This window comes from Aulonocara stuartgranti (assembly GCF_965226115.1).
Source record: "Aulonocara stuartgranti genome assembly, chromosome: 18".
Lineage (NCBI taxonomy): Eukaryota > Metazoa > Chordata > Actinopteri > Cichliformes > Cichlidae > Aulonocara > Aulonocara stuartgranti.
Genome location: NC_138954.1, coordinates 28,096,174 through 28,112,606, shown reverse-complemented (window position 1 = coordinate 28,112,606; position 16,433 = coordinate 28,096,174). Strand labels below are relative to the sequence as shown.

The 16,433-nt window shown below is 43.5% G+C and overlaps 1 protein-coding gene and 1 pseudogene across 2 annotated transcripts; one reads left to right on the top strand and one right to left on the bottom strand.

Annotated features, from left to right (window-relative positions):
- Positions 1-328: 328 nt before the first annotated feature.
- On the bottom strand, positions 329-4,607 carry LOC309694764 (UDP-glucuronosyltransferase-like; the record flags this gene model as incomplete). Its single annotated transcript, XM_082514970.1, has 9 exons — positions 329-599; positions 1,280-1,499; positions 1,593-1,680; positions 1,755-1,880; positions 2,015-2,108; positions 2,195-2,322; positions 3,171-3,319; positions 3,401-3,464; positions 4,128-4,607. 9 exons carry the CDS (start codon positions 4,605-4,607, stop codon positions 329-331), a joined length of 1,620 nt encoding a protein of 539 aa, XP_082371096.1.
- Positions 4,608-6,577: 1,970 nt separating this feature from the next.
- On the top strand, positions 6,578-16,286 carry LOC309694763 (dual specificity protein phosphatase CDC14AB-like; annotated as a pseudogene). Its single transcript has 9 exons — positions 6,578-6,602; positions 6,714-6,778; positions 9,674-9,736; positions 12,705-12,772; positions 13,432-13,662; positions 13,754-13,881; positions 14,904-15,128; positions 15,634-15,724; positions 16,156-16,286. The product of its transcript is annotated as a dual specificity protein phosphatase CDC14AB-like (transcript).
- The last annotated feature ends 147 nt before the right edge of the window (positions 16,287-16,433 follow it).

Below are 16,433 nucleotides of genomic sequence, written 5' to 3'. Positions count from 1 at the left end.
TTAATATACTGCAACAACATGGGAATACAGTGGCTGTGAGGGAATTCAACAATACAATGGTACAGAAGTGGAGGAAGCAAGAAGAATGAGTTGAGTAAAGTTTAACTTATCTGATTGCTTAATTGCACAACAAGTGTCCAGAGGTCCACTAATTGGTCGGTGATTTTAACCTGGCAGGTAATACAGTGATAATGTTAATTAATTACTTAAAGGTAGTTAATCGCTGTTTGTCCGAGGAAGTGAAAATAGCAAATGTCAGGGTTTTTGTGTTTGTGTTGCTCAGAGTTACAAAATATATCACAACAACCCCAGTAAAAAGAAACTGTATTTATTCCTGCTTCCTCTTCCGTCTTAGTTTACGGAAGCATAGCTTCATACATTTTGCTGTCAGCATTACAAAGACAAGCACCACAGTAGTTAGCAGCACTATTACATCCAGGCTGAAGTACTGGAACCAGTAGAGTTCATGGAGAGCCGATTTGAGATGCTTCGCCCCTTTATGCCGCATCACAAATTCTGTCCAATACACTGAAAGCTCAAGCGGGTCCGACGGCCGATCATTATGAAGATCTGACAGCTTCTTCACGTTCTCTTTATACCTGAAAACACAGATAAATGGGCAGGTTTTTTTAAAATGACAATGAGCTGAATTTAATCATATTTAAAGCTCTTGGAGAACAAATGGTACAGTGGTTCAGTGTTTGAAGGTTTGTTAGAGTTTTTTATTTTCTGCAATTAATGTGACCACCATCAAGTTTAACACGAGTCCTAATTAAAATTAGATAATGTTACGTGAACCCAGTTGAACAAATCAGGACCTTTTATTAACTCAAACAAAAAAGTCACTCATTGCATACCTGTGAGGGGGGAAGTAAAAGCCTGCAGCCTGATATTCAAAACACTCAGAAATACACTGAGGCACAAATAAAGGACATTTCTGAGGACATCAGTAAAAGAGTATCTGATGCTCAGGCTGGAAAAAGATTATGAGAGCCTCTCTACAAAGTCAGACTTTGTGTGTATATAGGAAACTCCCTAGGTGTGCTTGACTAGCAAAGAGTCACCATCATGGAAATGTAGCTAGAATGATGACCCATTGTGTACTCAGAGGGCTAGCTTCAGTCATTGTTCAAATGTACTGTTTATAAGGTTGGGAAAACCTGCAAGACTTGCTTGTTTGAAAAAAATGTTTTGTAGACCAAAGGAGAACATTTTGATTGAATGACAAGGATCATGTAGATCAAACGTCACATTGTGAGCCGTCTGCTGACTCCCTCACCTGCTGTCATTGATGACCTCCTTCAGCCCCTTCAGAAGAGTTTCTGTATTAATGTCTAAAATGTTCAACACGATTCCTACACCTCTGCTGGCCATCCTCGCAGCGTTGTCCGGCTGGTCCCCGTTCAGGGGCACCATCAGCATTGGAATGGCGTGACACAGTCCCTCAAACAGACCATGTGAGCCAGCGTGAGTGATGAATGCACGGGCTCCCGGGTGAGCTACGACACAAAACATGCAGAAATATCAGATATTTTGATATGTGACACATCAGCGTGCTTCACATTTCAGGATGTGCTGCTGCAGACACACACCTAGCAGGTCATTCTGTGGGACCCATTTCATCATCTTCACATTTTCCGGGACATTGTCAGGAACCTTTCCAGTGTATCTCCATATGACCTGTCATAGTTTTATTGTAGATTAAGATTAGCTGTATTTATTTATAACACAAGATAAGCTGTATGCTGATATACCTTCTGTGGAATCTGTCTGAAGGCCTCCAGAAAGACAGAGGTGATTTCCTCTGGCAGATCTGACACCATGGAGCCCAGAGTGAACACTACAAACCCGTGCTCTCCAGACACCCAGGAATCTAGATCCTGACAAAACACAAACTTGCTTAAGTACTTTGCATTTATCACTCTTACCTGATTGGTCTTACAGTCCTACGGTAAGTGGTGTCAATCAGAATGTTCATAAATGTATTTAGAGTCTAAAACTCATAAAGTCTTACTGGGGGCAGAGGATGTTTCACATTGCAATTGATTCCACCAACCAGTACAATATTGGGCATGAGTGGGCGTGGGAAATCCAGCGTGAAGTCATTCCTGTTTAAATACAGCAACAGTTTTTTAGTTTTTTACACTCACGCAGGCAGCAAATGTCAACAATACACAGACGTTCCATGTGTTACCTGAGCAGCCAGATATCAGAGTCTGAAAGCACTTCAGCCACGCCCACGTTCTCTCCAAGGAAGTCACGGGTTATTTGGTCAAAGCGCCAATACAGCAGTTTGCAAAACAGCGGCTCCACCAATGCCACCTGTGGGTCAGAGGCATTACAGGACAATAATACAGCACCAAAACTGAAGACAGAAAAACTAAGACGTACTGTAATACTAATAACACTGACATACTAGTTTGTCCCAAATGAACCTCATTGTAAGCAGAGATTGACGGTAACGCGTTACTGTAATCCGATGACTTTTTTCAAGTAACGAGTAAATTAAAGCAGTACGATTGCAAAAAAAGCAAGTAGATTACTTTTACTTTTACGCTGTGTTACCGCGTTACTAAAACTTTACATGCTGGAATATGCAGAAAATAGGTTTAAAAGTTAAACACATTTCTTCAAGTCAAACACTCTTGCATATAATTTAATTTTTGCTTGGTGCAATGTGCATAAAGTTAAAAAATTAAAATGAATAAAACAAGTTTTAAAAGAGGCTTTTTCATTTGATTCGATTTTATAAAATGAAATATTCAGAAAAAATCGAACGGGGCTGATAGGCTTATTGTTTTATAATGTATTGTTGTGTATCGTGTTTTTAAAAGTAACTAAAAGTACTACTAAAGTAACTCATTACTTTTGAAAATAACAAATCAGTAAAGTAATGGGATTACCTTCATGGAGAAGTGATCAGTAATTAGTAACTAATTATTATTTGCAAGTAACTTGACCGACACTAGTTGTAAGCAATAAATAATACTCTCATGACCACAAATGAGGTGAGTATAAAGTATGAAGAGTAATTTAGGAAATATCATTTGAAGGTAAGCACATATTTCCTGAGCAATATGGTCACAAACCAACAGTGTTTTGTTCGTGAATAACATTCCTGGAAAAGCTGTGCTTTAAGGCTTGAATATGTTAACTTCCGCCTGGCTCACCAAAGTGTTGATAAATCTCTCCTTGAAGCTCATTTTATCCGTGTATCCAGTGAAATAGCGAGGAACGTATGAGGGCGGAGATGGGCAGCCAGCAGACTTCATGTCCAAGTGACACGGTATTCCTCTCAGCAGATTGACAGTAGGGAGACCTGGAAGTGATTGAGTAATGATAGGTGAGAAAATGTGCAGGTGTACAAGCAAACAGATAACCTGAGTGCAGAGGAGCTCACCTAATTTCCGAGCTACTAATGAGCCCGTGGGAAGCATGGGATCTGTCAAGACGGCATCAAAGTCCTATAAAGTGAAACAGGAAGAAGGTGGAAAAGCAGAGAGGAGTCAATCTTCCACTGTGTGTCAGCACTACACTGTCTTGCATACATGGTTCACACATGGAGGATTTTACAGATTGTAGGTAGAAAGGTATAAAGTGGCTAAACTGGACCTATGATGCTCATTTGAAAGTAGGACAGCATTGCATGATTCACAGTTCAGTTTTTATCCTTTATTGGACCTTTGTGCAGCCCCCGAGTTCATCATCAGTCTAGCAGAAGCTTTTTTTTATAGCCCCTCCCCCTTTAAGTGTGTGAAGTTGTAGTGGCCCGATTTTGAGACCTGATAAAGCCTATATAGCTTTTAATGTCCTGATGTGTAAAACCTTAGTGTCAGGGTGGGCTGCGTGGCGTGGTTTGTTTGTTTTTTTTTTTTCCATGGGTCTATTAATAATAATATACAATTAAAATTTTAGGAACTATACACAGTCAACCACTACAGTTACATTAATAGATGTACAACATGATGAGAATTTGGACTGCCAACTTGTAGAAGAGAACCTCCATCCCAACACTCTTACACAGTATAAGCAAAAGACCCTCCATGTACAATTTGCAAAGCTTGAGCTCCAATGTTGGTTTTGCAGCTGATACCAAAGTTGTGTTCATCTTCTGTATTTGTACTCACCTGCTGGGACAAGTGTGATATGAGACTGGCATTGAAGAGCAGCTTCTCTGCAGTGATGTGCGGAATATAAGAAATGGCCTGGAACTGTCTGAACCGTTTCTTGATCTTCTCCATGAAAGGCTGTGCAGATCTTTTCATGATGTCTTTGTGTGTGGACATCACAGAGTCGATGTAAGCCTTGTCATAAGGTACAGGATAGGTCAAAGTGTCATAGTGTTTCCCCGGGCCCATTCGTATGGTGGTCTCTGGCATCACCACCGTAACTCTGTGTCCACGGCGACCCATTTCCTGGGCAATGGCTTTAAGACCTATCCAATGACTCCCATCCATGGGCACCACGAGCAGTTTGCCTAAAAACTGTGAAAAACTTGCAGGCTTGGTGTGAGGAAGTTCAGCCTCTTCTGTCTTCAGCTTGTTTTTGGGACTGGACTTTTCTGAACTAGATCCCTTTGTATTATCCACAGCACCAGTTATTTCCATGACCACGTTAAGCAGCAAAAACACAAAGACTCCTGCTGTCCTCATTGTTCTCTCGTCAGTGTACCAACCGCTAATTGAATTGAGCACAGAGAAAGTTTTGGGGGAATGACAAAGGAAACACCCCCTTCCCTGAGCTGTAAATCAGGCTCTTCTCTTTGCAGGCTCCTCTGAATACGTTGTTTAAATTCCTCAGTGAATTAGCAGATTGGATTTGTGTGTGTTCAAAGTCCTTCCTGTTGGGAATCTAGGTGAGAGGAGTAGCCCTGCTAATCTAAAGCAATCAAAGAGTGTCATGTGGCTTTAATGCAGTTTCAAAGGGCAGCGTTATCACAATATTTCCCTCCCCGAAACCAGGGTCAACTATCTGCATCGTTTTAACACAGTTGCACTTCAGTCTTTTTAGTTGGTATCAGACACACAACCCACTAATTTACACATTGAACATTCTAATGAAGACACAACTCAAGAAAAATCACAACAGACTTTGTCATTCAGTATGATCTAAATAATGTTTTAAAGACCACAGTCAACAATAAATAAGTGTGGAAACACAGTACATGTTACAAAGGGAAAAGGTAGGGTTTGTTGACATTATAAATTCCAGAGCACACAGAGCTCAATTTGTAAACAGACACAAATGCAAAGGGGGATGCTTGTGCAAAGAGAGACCTGAGAGACCTGGTCAAATGGTATATGTGCATATAGAGTTGCACACAGTCTACCCAATCTAAGTTGCCGGCATCCACATAGAACTAAAACATAAAATTAACCATGTTAAAAGGCAGTTTTTTTTTAACTTACTGAAACCTAAATGGTTTAAATTTCTGCTGCTTTTTCTGAAACTTCTTTCTCAAACAATAAAACAGAAGCAGAAATAAACTAGAGTCTCGAGGATCATGGAGCAGGTTGCTTGCCCCTGACTTTAATTTAAGTTTATTTATATACCCTGTATTTCCAAAAGTATTTACTCATCCATCCAAATAATTGAATACTGGTGTTCTAACCACTTCTATAGCCACAGGTTTTGTGCTCCAAATCACAATAGCTGACTCAAGGCACTTTATATTGTAAGGTAATGACCCTACAATAATAGAGAGAAGACCTCAACAATCAGCCAACACCCATAGAACAAGTACATGGCAATAGTGCGAAGTGTAGAACTAGGCTCAAAAAGGGGAAGCCATCTGGCATCCATTCATATATATTAGATTCATTGATTATCGACAAGTGTGAGCTCCTCTATCAAAGTAGAAATTTGGGTAGTTTGCTGGTCTGCATAATTCAAGTGCATGTTAACACAATGCCAAGAAGGAAAGACATCAGCAGCAACTGTTGCTGCCCATTACTTTGGGAAGAGGTTTAAGACCATTTTCAAACAATTTGAAGTCCATCATCCTACAGCGAGAAAGATTATTCATAAATGAAAAACCTTCAAGGCAGTTGCCACACTTCCCAGGAGTGGAAGTCGCAGCAAGTTTACCCCAAGACAATGCAAAAGGCAGAAGACTGTCTTAATGATAGTACAAAAGGTAGCAAATATATATAGCGCCAAATCACAACAACAGTCACCTCAGGGTGCTTTATTTTGTGAGGTAAAGACGTAAAGGTGAGGTATGAGCCAGTAATAGGAGAAAATGAGCACGCAATAAAGTGGACTTGTTAGGCAGAGTTTGCCATCTGACTTAAAACACTTCAACTCAATTTTTGATGACAGACACAACTAAAAAAATCCTGATCAGATACAGACACATGTACACAATACACACTACTGCTTAAAAGTTTGTGGTCAGATTGAAACATTCTTTTTTTAATTATAAATTTACATTTGCTTTAACGTAATATTACATGAAGCTTGCCAGTAATGTTTTCACAGATGTGTTTTTAACCTGACTCCATGTCTGCATTGTGTGGGTGGAAACATCCAGATAAATGTCCCAAGGTTTTCTAACAGAGCATTTTATTATAACCAGATGAACAATGTCACTGACTTCACCTGTCAGTGGGTTTAGTTTTGTGGCTGATTTGTGTGTGTGTTGTTTTTGTGTTGTAATTGTTGAAAGCTCCTATTTGACATCTCTCTTACTGTGTGTTGCACTTTTTATGCAGACTTTGGGCCCCTCAACCTGGCCACGCTGTACAGATACTGCTGGAAACTCAACAAGAAGCTGAAGGTAATGCAGATGAAAGTCTGTACTTCAGACTCAGGGCTTTGTATGCTGTATAGATATCATTTAGAAAATGCGTTACACTCTTATTTTGAAAGGTCTTTGCTCTGATGGTGTGTGTGCACTCCTCTGACAGTAGACGCTTATTTTAAATGTATTAATGCACATGTGCTGTTTTCACTGATTATCATTATAGTCTTTCACAATGTCTAGAAAGAGACTGGTTCACTACACCAGCTATGACCAGAAGAAGAGAGCCAATGCTGCGGTTCTCATTGGTGCCTATGCTGTAAATATCATTTCATTTGTCCATCACATCATCTGATTGCCCGTCTGTCTGTCCATTATTAGTTACATATTTTAACCTCTGCCCTGTAGGTGATGTATTTGAAGAGAAGCCCAGAAGATGCCTACATGACTCTGATTGCAGGAAACAACACAGGCTACATGCCGTTTAGGTACAGGCTGCTGCTTTCTATGAAACAGCACTTCATGCTGGAGCTGTTGTCATTACATTTACTGAGACACTATTCTTCTCTGTCTGTTAAATCTAGCTTAGCTTAGCTTAGCATAAAGACTGGAAGCAGGGGTAACAAGAAGAAACTCCACCTAGCTGGAAATTATTTGGCGACCTTGGCATGAACGTTCCAGGAAGTCAGGAAACCTCATCAAACCCACACTTTTAAGTTTGGGATGGGAACATTTTCCCGTATTATTGTAGGGTTTTTACTGCTGTTGTGATTTGGCACTATATAAATAAAACTGAATTCAGAAATTTGAATGAATTGTTAACAGTTTATGAGCTCTTAGTGAGCTTTAGCGGTGCCAGTGGGTTGATTTCATTCATCTAGACTGAGCTAAGAACGCGTTTCCCCCCATTCCCAGTCCTGAGCTCAGCTCAGCTAAACAGGTGCTGCTTAGTTTTTACACTCTTAGTGATGGTTTATGTTTATTTACAGTGCAAACAAGTCTGAGACCATATGTGAACAGATATGATCTGAACCCTATCCTATTGTAAAAGCTTTTGTTTATAACTACACTACTATTACTGTATTCCCTTCTCTTGTATTCCCATTAGAGCGATTAGAACATGCTGTAGGTATTACAGGTACTGTGCTGCAGTGGTTTGTATCATATCTAATAGACTCCAATTTGTACATGTAAATGGAGAGTCCTCTTCACACACTGAGGTTAATTATGGAGTTCCACAGGGTTCAGTGCTAGGACCAATTCTGTTTACATTATACATGCTTCCCTTAGGCAGCATCATTAGAAGACATAGCATACATTTTCACTGCTATGCAGATGTCACCCAGCTCTATCTGTCCATGACGCCAGATGACACACACCAATGAGTTAAACTGCAGGAATTTCTTAAAGACGTAAAGACCTGGATGGCCGCTAACTTTCTGCTTCTTAATTCAGATAAAACTGAGGTTATTGTACTCGGCCCTGAAAATCTTAGAAATATAGTATCTAACCAGATTCCTACTCTGGATGGCATTACCTTGGCCTCCAGTAACGCTGTGAGGAACCTTCGAGTCATTTTTGACCAGGATATGTCCTTCAACGCACATATTAAACAAATATGTAAGACTGCTTTCTTCCATTTGCGCAACATCTCTAAAGTTAGAAATATCCTGTCTCAGAGTGACGCTGAAAAACTAGTTCATGCATTTATTACTTCCAGGCTGGACTACTGTAATTCATTATTATCAGGATGTCCAAAAAACTCACTGAAAAGCCTTCAGCTAATCCAAAATGCTGCAGCAAGAGTGCTGACAGGGACTAGAAAGAGAGAGCAGATTTCTCCAGTATTGGCTTCCCTTCATTGGCTTCCTGTTAAGTCCAGAATTCAAAATCCTGCTCTTCACATACAAGGTCTTAAATAATCAGGTCCCTTCTTATCTTAATGACCTTGTAGTACCATATCACCCTATTAGAGCCCGTCGCTCTCGCACTGCAGGCCTACTTGTTGTTCCTAGAATATTTAAAAGTAGAATGGGAGGCAGAGCCTTCAGTTTTCAGGCCCCTATTCTGTGGAACCAGCTTCCAGTTTGGATTCGGGAGACAGACACTATCTCTACTTTTAAGATTAGGCTTAAAACTTTCCTTTTTGCTAAAGCATATAGTTAGGGCTGGACCAGGTGACCCTGAATCCTCCCTTAGTTGTGCTGCAATAGATGTAGGCTGCTGGGAGATTCCCATGATGCTCTTTGTGTTTCTTCTTCACTCACTTCTCTGCACTGAATCATACTTGTTATTAATCTCACACTGTCTTCACAGTGTGTCTTTGGTCCTGTCTCCGTCCCCTCAGCCCCTCAGCAGTCAGTCAGATTGCCGCCCCTCCCTGAGCCTGGTTCTGGTGACACATGTGTTTCTGTTAAAAACGAGTTTGTCCTTCCCACTGTCAGGGCCGGCCCGTGGCATAGGCCGTATAGGCAAATGCTAAGGGCGCCGTCCATCAGGGGGCGCCACGCCAGTGCCACAAATGTTGAAAAAAAAAAAGTTGGTACTATTATTTCTAAATACAAAAAATAATCCCACGTTAATTAAAATGCAAAGTAAAGATTATTTAATAGAAATATTATTTGTTACAACATTACACTACACTGCTGATGTAGGGGGGCGCCACCTAAAATCTTGCCTAGGGCGCCAGATTGGTTAGGGCCGTTTCTGCCCACTGTCACCAGTGTCCCTGCTCATAGGGGGTGGTCTGATTGTGTTTCCTCTGTATAACTGTAGGGTCTTTACTGTACAATATTAACTGCCCTGAGGTGACCTTTGTTGTGATTTGGTGCTAAAAAAACTGAATTGAACTGAATCTGTGAAACCACTGCAGAGTTGTATGCTCTGAGTGCTTTTGTTGTGGAAATCTGTTTATGCTCTTTTCCTCTGCAGGCATTACAACATGGTTTCCTGGATTTTGAAAGGTTCAGTGCAGAAGAATATGAACATTATGAGGTAACAGACTGCAGAGTGAAAGGTAAAAGCCCCCCAAAACAGACCGTATGTGTTCATTATTTCAGTGGTGGTATAATTAAGGTGTTCTGGAGCCAATATTTTTAACGTATATGTCACTAACCTCTATCACATGATCAACAACAGCTGGTGTGATTATGCGAACGTGCACCCGGTCAAATCCTTCTGCTCACCGGACCTGGAGTACCTGATGATTAAGTGCCGGCCATTTTGGCTACCGAGGGAATTTACAGCAGTGATTATTACGGCTGTTTACATCCCCCCACAAGCCGATACTGACCGAGCACTCAGGGAACTGTACAGCGCGATCAGCAGTGAGGAAACCGCACACCCAGAGGCAGCGTTTATCACAGCTGGAGACTTTGATAAGGGAAACCTGAAGAAAGTCTCACCAAAACTCCATCAACACATTCCCTTTAATACACGTGGAGACCGGCTTCTGGACCACTGTTACACCTCTTTCCGGGATGCGTACGGAAGCCCTCCCCCGCGCCCCATTCGGCCAATCAGATCACTGCTCCATCCTGCTCCTGCCCGCCTACAGGCAGAAGCTGAAACAGGAAGCTCCAACCCGGAGGGCGGTGCACTGTTGGACGGACCAATCGGAGTCTGCGCTGCGGGACTGTTTTGATCACGTGGACTGGGAAATGTTTCACGTAGCCGCAAAAGACATTGATGAATACACAGACTCAGTCTGTGGATTTATCAGGAAATGCGTGGAAGATGTCGTCCCATCCAGAACAGTTAAATCCTTCCCAAATCAAAAACCCTGGATTAACGGAGATGTTCGCGCGGCACTGGCGGCACGGAACACCGCCTTTGCCTCCGCGAACACATCAGACTACAAACACGCACATTACCAACTCCGGAAGACGATCAAAGCAGCCAAACGTGAGTACAGGGACAGGGTGGAGCAACAGTTTGACAACCCTCGGAGTATGTGGCAGGGACTAAACACGATCACAGACTTTAGAGGGAAAACCAGCACACCGCAGACCACGGCCTCTCTGTGTGAGGATCTAAACGTATTCTACGCTAGATTCGACACAGCGAACACCATGAGACCGGACAGTGTGCGCACCGCGGATGACGTCAGTGCGCACACTGTGTCTGAGGAGGATGTGCGGAAGTGCTTCAGGAAGGTGAACGCGCGCAAAGCTACTGGTCCGGACGGGATTCCCAGCCGCGTCCTCAAGTCATGCGCGGCTCAGCTGGCTGGAGTGTTCACACACATCTTCAACCTTTCCCCCTCTCTGTCTGTAGTCCCAGCCTGCTTCAAAATGGCCACCATCGTCCCTGTACCCAAATCCTCCACCATCTCCTCATTGAACGACTGGCGACCTGTAGCCCTGACCCCCATCGTGAGCAAATGCTTCGAGAAGCTGGTCAGGGACTTCATCCGCTCTGCACTACCCGACTCACTGGACCCTCTACAGTTTGCATACCGCCACAACAGGTCCACTGATGATGCCATAGCCCTGACACTACACACTGCCCTGTCACACCTGGAGAAGAGAGACACGTATGTGAGAATGCTGTTTGTAGATTACAGCTCAGCATTCAATACCATCGTTCCCTCGAAGCTGGACAGGAAACTGCAGGATCTAGGACTGAGCAGCTCCCTCTGCAGCTGGATCCTTAGCTTCCTGTCTGACAGACGCCAGGTGGTCAGACTGGGCAGCATCACCTCATCCCCCATCACACTGAACACTGGTGCTCCACAGGGGTGTGTACTGAGCCCTCTCCTGTACTCACTCTACACCTACGACTGCACAGCCACTAACAGCTCCAACATCATTGTGAAGTTTGCGGACGACACTACAGTGGTGGGTCTTATCACCAACAGTGATGAGACGGCTTACAGGGAGGAGGTCAGCGCCCTGACCCACTGGTGTCAAGACAACCATCTCACCCTCAACGTCGCAAAGACAAAGGAGTTGATAGTGGACTTCCGGAGGTGCAGAGAAGTACACACCCCCATCACCATCAACGGCGCTGCTGTGGAGAGAGTGAGCAGCTTCCGTTTCCTTGGAGTACATCTGGCTGAGGATCTTACGTGGTCAGTACACACAAACAAAACAGTGAAGAAGGCGCAGCAGCGCCTCTTCTTTCTCAGGAGACTGAAAAGATTCGGCATGAGCCCCCGCATCCTCAGGACCTTCTATCACTGTGCCATTGAGAGCATCCTCACTGGATGCATCACCACCTGGTATGGCAACAGCACCGCCTACAACTGCAAAGCTCTCCAGCGAGTAGTGCGGTGCTCTGAACGGATAATTGGAGGTGAGCTTCCCTCCCTCCAAGACATCTACAGGAAGCGGTGCCTGAGGAAAGCGGGGAGGATCATCAAGGACTCCAGTCACCCCAGCCATAAACTGTTCAGACTGCTTCCATCAGGAAGGAGGTTCTGCAGCATCCGGTCCCGTACCAGCAGACTGAGAGACAGCTTCTTCCACCAGGCCATCAGACTGCTGAACACGTCATAGACACCTCAGCTTCACTGCTGGAACTGCAACACTATGCACTCCACACTGTATATAAATGCCACTTGTTTTGCACATATTCAACTCTGTATATTTTATATATTTTATTTATTATTATTATTATTACTTTTTTTTTTTTTTACTATTTAATTTGTAAAATGTGTACACACACACACACACACACACACACACACACACACACACACGTAGGATAATATTTAGTATACACATCCAGAAATGCATATACTATTATATATTGTACATATATTTATTAGTTTCAGATGTAGCCATTCTTGTATTTGCTGGTTTGTGTTGTTGTGTTTGCACATCTCTGTCGCTTGTGGGGCTCGCACACAAGAATTTCACTCGCATGTGCTGTGCCAGTGTGCCTGCACATGCGATGTGACAATAAAAGTGATTTTGATTTGATTTCACAGTCTTTCTTTCCTTTCTTCTTGTGCTTTTAGCGAGTTGAAAATGGAGATATGAACTGGATTGTTCAGTAGCCCCCATTCTCGTGGTAAGATAAAAAACGGTGAGTCAGAATCTCAAAGCTGAAAGCTAAAAGCATGCCTCCAAACAACATCAGTGCTCATGTTGCTTGGCCTGACAGAAGGCCTCTGCAGCCCCTCAGTGCCTGCACGTCCTGAAACAGTTGAGAAGAGCTAACCTTACCCTGCTGTCTTCTGATGGCGTGTATTGTTTCCTGCTTAGTGCTGTCATGTGTGAGTTGTCATGTTGTTATACGGCTGGATTAGATGAGCTTGAACCCTGCAGTGGCTCGGGGTTTCCCATGATGCACTCATGCTTCTTCATCACTCAGCTCTTTTTAATTTGTGTATTTACACCACTTTGCACGTAGTTATTATTCACCTCTGGCTCTCTTCCAGTCCATCTCATGTCCTGTTGTCCTCCCCTCACCCCGACCACATGTGGCAGATTGCTCCCCCTCCCTTAGCCTGGTTCTTGTTAAAAGGGAGTTTTTCTTTCCCACTGTCAGCAGGTGCTTGGGGCCGTTCGATTGTTGGGGTTTTCTCTGTATTTAACGTCTTTACCTTACAATATAAATCAGTTGACACTACGTCATTGAATCTTATTTTACGTTTGCATTAAGAGACAGTACTTGCATTAAAAACAGACCCTCGCTGATTGAAACGTATGATGGAACTCAGTTATTGTTGATTCTGTCTCCAGGTTATCCCCTTCACACACCCGATGCATACTTCTCATACTTTTGCCAAAATGACATAACGACCGTGGTTCGTCTGAACAGGAAGTTGTATGATGGCAGGTGGTTTGAGGATGCAGGATTTGAACACCACGACCTCTTCTTTCTTGATGGGACCACGCCCTCTGACCTCATCGTCAGACGCTTTCTGCATGTGTGTGAATGTACAGACGGGGCAGTGGCAGTGCACTGTAAAGGTAGGACTGCAAGTGTTTATGTATGTTTAATTGATGTCATTTATTTCTTTTATCTTAACTTTGTCTCTTTAAACACTCCGTCCATTTACAGCTGGATTAGGCCGCACGGGGACTCTGATTGGCTGCTACCTTCCGGTTTACTGCAGCCGAGGCGATTGTTTGGATCAGAATCTGCAGACCTGGATCTATCATCGGTCCACAGCAAAACTTCTTAGAAGAGTGAGTTTGTGCCTCAGCTGTGACCGCTCAAACCAAATGGTCCAATTTCCGTGACTCCAAAGGTCTCAGTCGGAGACAATCATTAACCTTTAGTGCCGTTCATGAAGGTACAGAAGTAATGCTTTCCATATGATGTGCACACAGACACGTCTGCAACACTTCATTAGGATAATGTGCCCTGTCACAAAACACAAGCAGACGGCAACTTCACCTCCAAGGTGCACGGAGAAGGCAAAGATCTGATGAGGTGAAGACTCCAGTGACAGAGTATTAGGGAACAATAACGTGTTAGTGGCCTTCAGGGTCATTGCGTTTACCTGTAAAGGTGTGATTGGTCCACTTGGATCTTTTTCTGTTTCCAGTTTTTTTTATTTAAACACAAACTGTTTGACATTTTGCAATGACCCAAAAGGCGTTGGTCACTGAGTACAGCTGTTCACTAATACTTCGAGTGTCGCTGGAGTCTTCACACAAAGCACAAGTAGATCAGGAAGGGTTTGAGGTGTCACCTTGGCCTTCAACTTCGGCAGATCTCAATCTCATCGAGCATCTGTGAGATGTGCTGGACAAACAAGGCCCGTCTGTCCTTAGGCTGTGGCATCTATTGATGTTTCTCCATGCTGAGGTCATGGTTGGAGCATGCTGGAAATGTAGTAAAAGTTAGAAGAGAAGCAAAAGGTGGAGGTCAGGGTGGGGCATTCCCCAGTGTGCCCATGTGCAGCTGGTGGTGGTGGTGACTGCAGCAGTGGGAAACTGGTGGATGATAAATCAAATGTAATTTTAAAAAAAAAGCCTGAAAACTGTGTTACTGCTGCAGACTGCAGTCACAGTGTTCAGCTGCAGCTGGTTTCTCTCCTCAGCTCTGGATGCACACTTCCTCCTTACGCCACAGTAGTGCTCTGTTGCTAATGGCTACTAGCTTTGTGTGTCTACTTACACGCTAAACCAGGATGTTGAATGTTATACCTGCTAAACATGATATCACAGTTAGTTTGTGGTGTGTGTTTGATGTTTGTGTGCAGGAAGCAGCACAGTTTGTGGGTTCAGGGTGACGTGCATCGGTCTTAACAGATGCTGGTCCAACAGAGACTGAGTCAGCAGCAGCAGCTGCAGCAACAGCAGCTTCACCGCTCTGACTCTGTGCAGGGAGGGAACAGGAGGCAGTGTCCTCGCTGCTTTCCAGCATTGATGACCTGTCAATCAACACTGTGCTCTGCAAGTCATATAACTTGGATGCGATCAGCGGTGTGACTTCATAGCATCAACATGACCTTTTTTAATGGTTACTGCAGAATTCAAACAGGCTACTGAATTATGATCACAATGTTGTGTTTTCTGGGGCAGCACGGTGGCATGGTGGTTAGCAAGCAAGAAGGTCCTGAGTTCAATTCCACCATCAGGCTGGGGTTTTTCTGTGTGGAGTTTGCATGTTCTCCCTGTGTTTGTGTGGGTTCCCTCCAGGTACTCTGGCTTCCTCCCACTGTCCAAAGACATGCAGCTTGTGGGAATAGGTTAATTGGATAATCACTCACTAGGTGTGAATGTGCGAGTGAATGTGAGTGCGAATGGTTGTCTGTCCCTGTGTGTTGGCCCTGCGACAGACTGGCGACCTGTCCAGGGTGTACCCTGCCTCTTGCCCTATGACTGCTGGGATAGGCTCCAGCGCCCCCCCCCGCGACCCTGAAAAGGATAAGCGGATGGATGTTGTGTTTTCATGCTGCTAATTGTGTCTTTCTTTCTTTGTCTGTGCAGAATAACTGCAAAGAAGTCAGTCTGACACAGGGAGACAAACTGAGAGCACTGAAGGGAAACACCCACCGAGATCAGCGTCATCCTGCTCAAGGTACCAATTCCTGTAATTAAATTTTTGATAAATGGTTATTGTGGTCAGTGCAAGAGACACGTTGAGAATTAGCTCAAACGCTGGAAACAAAGTTTCTATTAACAAGGAGATATAACAGACACCAATATGTTTTTGTGGATGTCAGAAAAGTACATAAGTGACTCTGTTGTCGAATGCTACAAAGAACGCATGCTTTGTTTGCACGCTGTCTAACAGACAGACTGGACTGAATGAAATCATGCTGTGTTCTCATCTGTGCAGTGTAAATGTTGTGTATAACCTGCTCGAGCTGATGTATCCTTTTTTGTTCTTTGGTTAAACTGGAACCTAAATGCAACAAGAGAAGTTGTTGTCTTTTGGATACTTTAGTTAATTATGAGTGAGATTAAGATTATGGAGGTTGTCAGAGTATTCCTTCTACTGCCTGACAGTGTCCTCAGTTGGAGTCAGCAGGCCTCCATCTTTACTGTACACCGTGTTGGTAGAGCACCACTTCCCCCTCCTGACGGTTTGCCAGAATCGCTCCTCCTACGCCCAAGATTTTGCTGCAGCTGCAGCCTGAGCTGCGTTTCGATTGGCCTGCCTGCTGCCTCTGCTCTCCACGGCCCAAATATAAAAGATATATAAGATGCTGCCATAGTTCAAGAAACATTTTATAAAAAGTAAATAGTTACAAATCGGGGATATGGGAGCTGCGGCAAAAAGAAAC